The sequence below is a fragment of the Cicer arietinum genome, chromosome 7 (assembly GCF_000331145.2).
Source record: "Cicer arietinum cultivar CDC Frontier isolate Library 1 chromosome 7, Cicar.CDCFrontier_v2.0, whole genome shotgun sequence".
Taxonomy (NCBI): Eukaryota; Viridiplantae; Streptophyta; class Magnoliopsida; order Fabales; family Fabaceae; genus Cicer; species Cicer arietinum.
In genome coordinates, this window is record NC_021166.2 from 18,371,498 (window position 1) to 18,382,590 (window position 11,093).

The window sequence follows — 11,093 nt, forward strand, 5'->3', positions numbered from 1 at the left end:
CTAAAGTGTGAACAAACTTAATCATAATGTTTAATGATCAATAATTGATTCAAATTTTGAGAAATCAAGAGGTACATAATACTCGTTTTGAGTGAATCTCATAAATCACTTTGGACTTATTCGATTATTTACGGATAAGTATGAAAAAAATTGCAAAAAACCAAATAATTATTCAATATCTCATTGTTTATTTAACTACTATGTTCACCCATAACAATAATAAAAACTCATAGTTATTCGACTAAAGATTCTATTATATCTTCTTCAACATCATCCACTCTTTCTAGCAAGTTTGATGGTGGTGATGTTGGAAAAAATTCAATATCAAAATGGTACAAACCTTGGTCATTGTAGGATGAAACAGAGAGGGAGTTTTGTGACTGGTGGTTTTGAAACGTACTACCGTAGGAGTTGTAGAGTGAACAGTTGAGTCAGTTGAGTCGGTGGTGCTTCTATCCAAGGTTCGAACACTCGATTTTCCTAATTTTAGTCTATACTTCTTCTTCGTAGTAGTGTGTCATTTTTTTTAATGCCTTTGATGTTTGCTCATCAAATATTGATTTTTTCATTGTTGAGTCCATCTGCAAAATGCAGTCAATTTGTCTATCTTGAAATCTTAGTAACTTGCAAGTATAAATGATGGTAAATGATAATAGTATCATGAAATTCAAAATATGTAATATATGACATATCATCATAAATTCATCATAAATTCATAATGCAACTAAAATAACTTCAAAAAAAAATTAACGAGGATATGTCATATATCATGGACTGTGGACAATATCATTCACCCAACAACTAACAAATGATAAGATCTGGTACCATCTTAAAACTTGAACTTATGATCTAACTCAATCGTACAAAGCAATGTATAAGGCGAGGGCTAACAAAACCTTATAATAATCGGTACTGAGGCCATATTTCTAGGAGATGCGAGACTAACACACTAGGAGGCTATCTAAGGTAACTTTCCAACACATTCTTAGTGACATCGAGAAACACACATATCAGTGTCGCACAAAAAGCTTAATCAAAGAATGATTTTGTCCGCAGAAAAGTAAGTTCAGTAGTATTCAATTTGCTTACCGTCAAGTCAACATTTAGGAGGATGAAAAGAACAAATGAAACCCAGAGAATAGGATTGTCAATAACACAATAAACATAATAAGCATCTATTTCAAACAAACCGGTTATCACAACAACAACAACAACAAAATTATAAATAGTGATTTTCATATAATTGAGAAATGTTCTCTAATATATTTGAAATAATATCAGATTGATATCATTGTAAAACTATTATACTCTTATTCTTAGTCAAGAACATTTTGCTGAAAAATCATTGAAGTGATTATATTGTTTGTAAAGAAAGTGGTATACTTTCTTAAGAAGTCTAATCTAAGATAGTGGTGTGATATCTTAGGAAGTGTGTTAGAAGTTTGTAGCAGAGATCCTATTGGTTGTTTTGATGTTATCAGTTCAAACATAACTACGCCAAAACAATGTACTTACCCATTTCAAAGAAGAAAAATAGTAAAAGACATCATTGGACAACATACCTATAAGGCGATGTCTCCGCCTACCACGCCTTCCATCCTCGTTTCTACATAAAAGGAATCCTCAATCAGCAACAAGTTGTTAACTCAATCTACATTAAAGTTGCATCAAAAACCGAAAGCAACAACTATTTTGAGACAATATTTTTTTCAAATATGACGAATATTTTGAGATAGAGAGAGTATAAAAAAAGAATACAAGAAGTTTGAACCACTAAGTGAAAATATCACTTTTTTGAGTCTCTATTAAATCCTTTATACTAGATGTTTTCGCATAACTGTAACTAGATTTAGTTTCATTCTTCCAAAGCAAGACAACATAAAACTATATCAATTCAGTATCCTTACAACGCATAGATACTGAAAAGTAACTTAATAATGAATCAAAATAAAAAGAAAGACACGAAGAACATTTAGTCTTCCAAGAAACATTGTGATAACATTGTATAAGAGAATGTGTAACTGGTGCAATCCATCGACAAATATAAGGGGCTTATGTCCTTATAACAAATAACGGTTAGATTTATAATTTCATAATTGAGGGCAAAGTTTGCTGATAAAGAGCAGTAACGATCAAAAGAAACCTTTGATAAATTTACCTCATTGCATCGATAACGTGTAGCATCCTCTCATAAATATCACTGTTCATACTTCTTGTGATGCTTTATATGATATGTATATGAACATGGCAACAATATGTTTGCCATATTGGGTGTAATACATATTCTAACCATATAACTCTGGCCAAAAGTCAAATGTAGTGAAATGAAACCTAAAATCATAAATATTAACAAACAAAAAAAAGAAACAAAATAATTAACATTGATTAGAGGAACATGAGATAAATAATTAAAATTATTATCATCATTACATTAGTATTCCAAATAAATATGAAAATGAAACTGTCTAGTGCCCAACATATGTCACTGTGAGTTTGCAACCCCAAACTAACACAACACCGATCATTAAAGTTACATTTAATTTCGTTTATTTTTTAAAATTATTTTTTGTGTCAATGTGCAAGTGCTTGTATCTAACATTTTTATATGCGCCGATGCTTTATGATCATATGTTTATAACTATTCTTCGGTTCACTAAAATCTTACCAACTTTGACTTTTTTCAACGCGTCAAGCAAAGACTTCTTCTGGGCTTCTAAGCCATTGACAAAAAAAAAAAAACACTCATGAATCAAGGATTTCATAAAACTTAATAAGTAAAATAATCCCCCAATTTCAAAAAATTATAAGATTTCACTTATTATTATTATTATTTATTATTTTTATTGTTATTATTGTTATTATTATTATTATTATTATTATTATTATTATTATTATTATTATTATTATTATTATTATTATTATTATTGTTATTCTTATTGTTATTCTTATTGTTATTATTATTATTGTTATTATTATTATTATTATTATTATTGTTAACTATTATTATCATCATCATGATCATTATTATTATTATTATTATTATTATTATTATTATTATTATTATTATTATTATTATTATTATTATTATTATTGTTATTATTAATATTATTATAAAAGCAATTTCATACCCTCTTTTTGAGATCTAGATTCCTTGTTGTTAGCCGTAAGTACATTTGAAACTATTAGATCAAGGTTGAACGCTGTAGATATTAAGTTTGAGAATTCATGATACAAAAAGAATTTAAATATACAAGTTTTGTAAATTACTTTGTCAAAATCATACAGTTGTAGTCTCTGCATGTAGTTGCGCGTGTGCAGTATGGTTTAGTTTACCCACAAAAAATATTCTTACGACTTGCATGACTTGATTGTAAAAGTCTTGACTAAAGACTTGCTACATTTCTTCCTAAACAATCCATGCAAAGAAAACTATGGCCACAACATTATATTTCTTATACAAAAAGATTAAATGGAGAAAGAGTACAAGTAAAAGTTTTTGTTTGAAATAGAGAGAATGAAAAATGAAAATGACACATCTAACTAAATGTGTGGCATCTATTTAGGTTCCACTTTTGTTGCAAGTGTGTACCCTCCACTATAATCAAAGGCATTATTGTCATTCTTAGTAAAAGTAGTATCAATATAAGGATGTCTCATTGCAGCACCCTTAGAAACTCCAAAATCATTGGCAGAAGAGGAAGTAGAAGTAGAATTTGTGTTCAATCCATCATTATGCAATATGGTTTCTAATGCTTTCACAACTTCACTCATAGTTGGACGATTTGCGGCCGATTCCTCGACGCATTGCATTGTCAACTCTAAGAATCTCCCGAATCCTATTGGGTTTGCAGTGTTTCTCACCACTGGATCCATTAGTTCGTTCAAACCATAATACTCTTCTTCTCTGTTGTTCGACAAAGTTCGAACCTCGCGAACAATGTACTTACCCTTTTCAATTGGTTGTTTGGATGTTATCAGTTCAAGCATAACTACGCCAAAACTGTATACATCACTTTTCTCAGTTAGTTGTTGAGTCATGTAATATTCAGGATCAAGATATCCCTGCAGAAGTAAAATATTTTGGATATCAAGTTATGCGATCACATAAATACAGAGAATTCAAATCCGTCGATCAAAATTTATGTTTGCTTTGAAGCAAAGTCGAACAATTAAAATCCAAATAAAATTTGAATATTGTTATTCTATTAAACTAGTTATTTGATTGTATATATAGTGCAACATAAAAAATGGTGCAATGTTACTCACCAATGTCCCTTTAACCTGAGTTGAGACATGGCCTTTCTCACTGTCTGATACCAGCTTAGACAGACCAAAATCTGCAACCTTTGCTGTCAAATTTTCATCCAGCAAGATATTGGTTGACTTCACATCTCTGTGGATTATGGGAGGGTTGGCAAGTTCATGTAAGTATGCAAGTCCTCTAGCCGAACCAAGAGCGATACGAAGTCTCCTCTTCCAATCAAGTTGAATGTCAGATCTCCCTGCAACTCACATTCATTGATGCAAAAGATTCTATTAATTGCTTAAGCAGTATTGTGCATTTCAGTTTTGTAAAATAGCAGCTATAGCACAGTGAAATTTGACCAAATAACTATTGTTTTGCCATATGCTATTTAATGCATAATATTGTCGGCTATATCTTTGTTATGCAATGAAATTTAAACAAACTGTTATATTCCACAATTACAATTGATAACACTCATATCTTTTTGTTCTATAATAAATGCCAAAAAATAAGCTGCAATGAAACATATATACAGTACAACATAAGTCTTAAATAATTTTTCTTCATGCAATCAATTTTTTTACCAAATAGTTTAATCAGCAAAAGTTCATTATTAAATTTTAAAATTGTTTTTTATTCATAGAATAAGATTAGATTTCAGCTTGTGTTCCTTCACTGTGAACTGACCTGACAAAGTCTCCCTAAGTGAACCATTGGTGATAAATTCGTAAACCAACATCTGTTCTCCTTGTTCAAAGCAGAATCCCACAAGGCCAACAAGATTCTTGTGATGAACTCTTGAAAGCAACTCTATTTCATTCTTGAACTCTAGGCCTCCTTGCATTGATCCTTGCTGAGCTCTTTTGATTGCAACTATTTTTCCATCACGGAGAACCCCTTTGTACACCTAGTGCCAATAATAGAGAATTATTAAAATATCTTCCTAAACTAGAAGTAGGTTTCTTCCTCTGTTCCTTTTTTATAGTCGTTTTAAGGTTATTCACACATCCCAATAGAGCCAATAAATTTGGTTAGTTTAGATGAAATTGTTTGTCTTTCTTGTAATACCTTTAATTATTTATTATCTCATTCCACCAATTTCTCTCTATGCAATATATAGTTGGGGATAATTTTTATAAAACGATAATTAATTCTACATGGAACTTTGAAAAGGACAAATAATAAGAAAGAAAAAATTCATAAAAAAAGGCACAAAAAGGAACAAAGGGAATAAAAAGAAGAAAATACCTTGCCATAGCCACCAAAGCCTAACTCGTTGCTTCCAGAGAAATTGTTGGTTCCCTTTTTGAGTTCATCATAAGAAAACCATCTTGCTCCCTTCAATTGTGGTGCACCTCCACTATCCTTGCCACTTGGTGCCCAGGATGCTGCAAAAAAGAAATGCTTGTGGTGTAAGCAAAGTTGATGATAGTTTTTCTCAAACTGCTATTTTTGTGATATGCTATTGACAGGTAACACTAGTTATAACAAGAAAATCCAAGTGAGAACTTTGTTTGATTACCGAATGGTCTACTTATTCCAATGGCTTTCTCTGCGCGCTTCTTTTGGAGGATTGCGTATACTCCTAACCCTATAAGGCACAGAATCAGACATATGCTCCCAGTTGCTATCCCAATAATAATACCTCTGCTAAAAGAGGCTCCTCTGTGAGAATCTGAAATAGTTTATAGTTACATTTAGTTATGTAAATTTTGAGACACAACTTTGACAACAAAAATCGATAGCAATATGGATGGTTAACACAGTTCAAATATATAGTTATTTACGTTTAGTGATTGATTAATAAATATAACAAGGTGCCACAATTCATTAACCATCTGCTGAATGCTGAACGTAACTAACCACGATTTTCAAGTGTTCGAATAAATATGATATGTATTAACCACAATTTGTGATAAAAAATATACCTTAAAATTGTTGTGAATAATATTCAAAGTCGTGGCTAATCATGTTCTGTAGATGATTAATGAGATACTACACTTTGTTATAACCATTAACCATTTACTAAACATAATTAACCATGTATTCAAACTACATTGTTAACCATCAAAATTGTTGTCGAATTTTGTCCTCATATTTTGTGTCAAAATAATACAACTCTGCATAGAAGTTGCAATTGTGAGTGTATTGTATTTGTATCTTACTTGGAAAAGCATAAGGAGATGCAATGAAGTAATAGGGTCCAAAATCATGTGGAGGCTTGTATGTTTGATTACTCAATGCAAATCCAATTCTTTGAACTTCTGACCTATTAAAATTCAGTCCTGTTGGTGGAAACAGTGCTAGATGTATTTGAAGATAATCATCACTATTGAAGAAAAGGTTTTGTAAAGAAACTGAGCCAGGTGTTAAACCCAATTTCACCCATAAACTCATTTCAAGTGAATGGAAAATAGTTATATTTGACAGTTCACTGAACAAGGGTCCTCTAAAGAACAACATTCCTTGGTATGGATAAGCACATTCACAACTTTGTGGACTTAGATTTTGATCAGGGGGACATGATATTTCTCAACAATTAGCCAAGCTAGTTGAATAGGGTTTTTTAGGTTGTTGCTGAAGTTGACAGTAATTTGTATTAGAGATACCAGTGCTGCACACTGGATTTCCTATGAGACTGAAAAGACATGCATAGGTAGAAAATCACTACATCAGAAAAAGAGCACATGGAACATAGTTTTAAATTGCGATGGGAGTTGCGGTTACATTGTGAATTTTTATATTGCGATAAAATGTGACTAATGTGGCCACAATTTCCAGTGCATTAGCAGTTGCAGAGACCTTAAATACTGCTATATTGCTGTTGCAAACCGCAATTTAGAAGCACGACATGAAGTATCAAATTAAAAGCATAAAGAAAAAGTCTCACATCAATGTGTTGTTGTATTGTGAACCGACTGTTACCCTTGAAATCTGGTTGTCTTGTAAGTCCACAAGCTGCAATTGGGGACAAATGCTGTCACCCATGTCTAGGGTTTTGTTCACTGCATTGTTTCTTAGTTTCCTGAAAATAATTTAAAACATGAAAATTTATGTTATCTTATTTCCATTTTATGTAGTATATTCTAATCTTAAGCTCTAGCTATCTTCAACATAGAAGTTTAGGACTTACACTTGCTGTATTTGAGGAATGCTGAAGAGTTCTGATGGAAGAGGACCTTCAAGAGATCCAAACTCCATAACACTAAGCATAGTATAGGTTATGGAGAAAAAAATGTGCTTGTTAGATTTCATAACTTGGTAAAGAAGAAACTTTATTTTTGTGTAATTTATAGACTTACAGAGTGGTGAGTGATTGTAGAGTGGAGAACCAAATTGGAACTTCTGATGGATCAAAAGAATTATTACTAAGATCCCTACATAACATTATCAACTGATTAGCATTATGTGAATGATAAATAACATCACCAATATAAACTCATGCCAATTACTTACACATAGTTGAGGGAAACCAATGAAGTTAAGTCTGGCAAAGGACCTGACAAATTGTTGTGTGCTAAATTCCTGGAAGAGGACACCATTATATAAATATCCATGAGAAGGGATCAAGTTACTCTGCTTAATAACTCATTTTCAACAATGGATTTCATCAGTTCAACCGTCGAAATAAAAGTTTTTATTGAGTGGATCAACTCCACAAGTTTAATATAATTTTGTATGTTTCAACATTAACATAATATTTGATTATTAATATATTATGATAATTCTAGGTAGAGTTGTTCCGATAGTAACTTCATCACTCCTCAATATCCATTGTTGTTATTATAAAATCCTTTTACTTGTCCACATCTCAAATCTAAATACTCACAATTCGTTGATGCGAATAAGGTTATTGAGATTTGAAGGAACCTCTCCTGTCAAGAAATTTCGATCGAGCCGACTGTCATAAATCGAAACAATCAAGAAAAATTAATCAAAGAATGATATTCAGTATAATGGAAATGAAAGGAAGAAGGAACTAAGTGAATGAAAAGAAGATTTTAAATGTTAAGGAACTACTTACAGAACTTCAACTGTGTTAACTAGTCCTATTGTAGAAGGTATACTCCCACTTAAATCATTCCCATCAAATAATCTGTCAGAAAGAAAACAAAAGTTCAAAACAGCACAGAAATTGAGAGTTGAGAATGTATAAGCTCATAAAAACCTATAAATGCTAAAATATCAACTTACATGTGTATGAGTGCCATGTCAGAGCTGAAAAGTTTGGAAGGAATGGAACCAGAAAGCTGGTTTTTATTGAAATGGCTGCATCAAATACCAATCAAATCAGGATTGAAGATGAGATTCATGTCCAATAAGACACACTAGAGATTGATATTGAAGGATTTCATTTAGTATAGTAAGCTACTGATAACCATGATCAAAACAATGTTGATATTATTCAATATAACATTAGCAACTAATAATGGGGGAAATGATGAAAGGGGTCATTTTTCTATGCACCAACTAAAAAATACTCACAAGTGTCAACAAAGAAACAAAAATAATAAAGAAAAGCAAAAACTTACAAGTGCTTAGCCTTTAAAAGGAGGTCTAAGCCAGGGGTTGTGGAGGTTGAAACTGGGATAGGTCCTGTGAGTTGATTGTCTGCTAAGTCCAACCAATAAAGTTTGGAGAGTTTACCCAACGAAGGAGGTATTTTTCCAGTGAAGTTGTTTGAATTTAAAGCCCTGAATAATTCAATAACATGTGTATAGTATTAAATTACTCATCTTGAAAAGGTGAGGGGATAACAATAGAAATGATACTTTGACACACAAATTTAACAACAAATTTTGACGACAATTTGAATGGTTAACGCAGTTCACATATTTGGTTAACTACATTCAATAGATGGTTAATAAATATTACAATTTATAAGGTGTTGCAACTCATTAACCATTCACTTAATATAGTTAACCGTGATTTAAATTTCTCTAACCACAACTTTCAGGTAAAAATGCTTCTTCTTAGATTATTCTTACAAGAAAGATAACTCTGTAAGATTCCCCAATGTATCTGGAATATTACCACTGAAGCTGCAACCAGCCAAAATCCTGAAACAGTGAAGTTTAAATTACTACTACATGTTGCACTTGATATGACAATAGGAAATTATTTGGTTTTGTGAATCTAACTTACAGAGTATTTAACTGGCTTAACTTTCCCAATTCTAGAGAGATAGAACCCATTAAACCTTTATTAAAGGACAAATCCCTGCAGTTAAAATGAATTGACGATACATTTTTATTCACCAGCTTGTATTCTATTCACAACTTTAAAATATATAAAAAATGTTTTCTTCCATTTTAATTAGAAACATAAAAAAATACTTACAAGGATCTCAATTCTGTGAGTTCACCAATATCTCCACTTAATTTACCCTTCAGACCCATGGTTGACAATCCCCTATATTTTTTATGCACATAACAAAGTATTTTTCTTAAATTAGTAATTGGAAAAATGAGTAAAAGGGTGATGAAATTAATATACCAAAGATCAAAAGGATCAAATAATTTTCAATTTAAGATTTATATTACAATGAAGTAACCCTGGATTTACTGCAAGTCACTCCTTCCCATGGTGCTTCACAGGGGTCATCTGACCTGTCCCAGCTTGGAGGTGTATTCTTCCATATATCTTTTAGAGATCTAAGTGCAGCAACTGCAACAATTTTTAATCATAATAAAAAAATGCATTAAAAACAAAAGGAAAAAATGGCAGTTATTACTACATTTAATTAATCAATGGCCTCTTTTGTTTACTTAAGAGTTTTCAGCTTGGATAAGCTATTAGATCAATCTGAAAACTCTAATAAAAAATTACTTTTAAATTATGATCTACAATAGAGTTTAACATTGAAAATCACTTTTTTATAATAAATATTTCTAAAACCAACTTCTCAAAAAATCGATTTTTAAATTATTTTCAGATTTTATTTTTAAAAAAAAGCTATAACAAACAATAAAAACTTTCAAAAAGTTTTTATTTTTATTTTTAAATGTAACAATTTCCCCGTGTGTTTTGGTATGAAACAAACATTCTGACTTATTTATTTATGAACAATTATCATACTACATTACATAATCTTTAAAGCCATTATACTACTTAAGTCATCAATTCTTGATGAGCACACACATGGCCTAATGGAAATAAACTTTATGGAATAATAAATTCATTTACAACACAAGTGACACTTTTAATAAATAAAAGGGATGTCATGAAACATTACCATCTTGAGGATTAGTTAATGAAGAGATAAGATGAATTTCAGCCCATAAGAATACCAAAAATAGCAACACAATGAATATTTCCATGTTAAAAATAGTTTTCACCAAACTTCTTGACAATTTCTGAATATAGCACAAACAATTGGATCAAACAAAAATAACTGTCTCAAGCAAAGAAAGTATAATATGCATTGATTCATTTAACATGCTAACTAGAAAGTTGCAAAGAGAAGTGTAGAAGGTTTAGGAGGAAGAGGAAGTAGTGAGAGAAAAAAACACAGCATGAAGTTTGTTTCATAAAGGAAAAAAACAAAGGAAAAGCTTGACTTGGTTGTTTCCTACTCCATATTTATTGATTTTTTCTTATCTTAGAAGCTAATTCAGTTGAATTTAATATAATGTTGTTGCCGCTATCTATAACACCATCATAGTATTTTTTTTTTCTTACACTTTTCGAAATCAAATCAAATATAGTAAAAATCGAATTACTATCTTACCCTTTTCTTGACTACACTCAGCTAGTTGGCTCTTAAGTGGACTTGTCATCATTAATTTTACTTTTTTTAAGTGACCAATAGAAAAATATCTTGCAACTTGAGCATCACTTAATTTCA

The 11,093-nt window shown here is 31.1% G+C and overlaps 1 protein-coding gene across 2 annotated transcripts; it reads right to left on the reverse strand.

Moving 5' to 3' along the window:
• Nucleotides 1-3,432: 3,432 nt before the first annotated feature.
• On the reverse strand, nucleotides 3,433-10,840 carry LOC101498992 (leucine-rich repeat receptor protein kinase HPCA1-like). Of its 2 annotated transcripts, none has more exons than XM_012718362.3 (19): nucleotides 10,482-10,840; nucleotides 9,790-9,913; nucleotides 9,587-9,658; nucleotides 9,392-9,466; nucleotides 9,235-9,306; nucleotides 8,779-8,940; nucleotides 8,441-8,515; nucleotides 8,271-8,342; nucleotides 8,076-8,147; nucleotides 7,703-7,771; nucleotides 7,549-7,623; nucleotides 7,380-7,451; nucleotides 7,137-7,271; nucleotides 6,412-6,515; nucleotides 5,769-5,837; nucleotides 5,495-5,634; nucleotides 4,934-5,153; nucleotides 4,267-4,502; nucleotides 3,433-4,062 (listed from the first exon to the last, which is right to left on the reverse strand). In XM_012718362.3, the coding sequence occupies exons 1-19, from the start codon at nucleotides 10,564-10,566 to the stop codon at nucleotides 3,556-3,558; spliced, it is 2,436 nt and encodes an 811-aa protein (XP_012573816.1). In that variant the 5' UTR covers nucleotides 10,567-10,840; the 3' UTR covers nucleotides 3,433-3,555. The 2 variants fall into 2 exon arrangements, with proteins under 2 accessions (XP_012573816.1, XP_012573815.1); XM_012718361.3 differs by having other exon boundaries at nucleotides 5,769-5,921; nucleotides 10,482-10,839.
• Nucleotides 10,841-11,093: the final 253 nt, after the last annotated feature.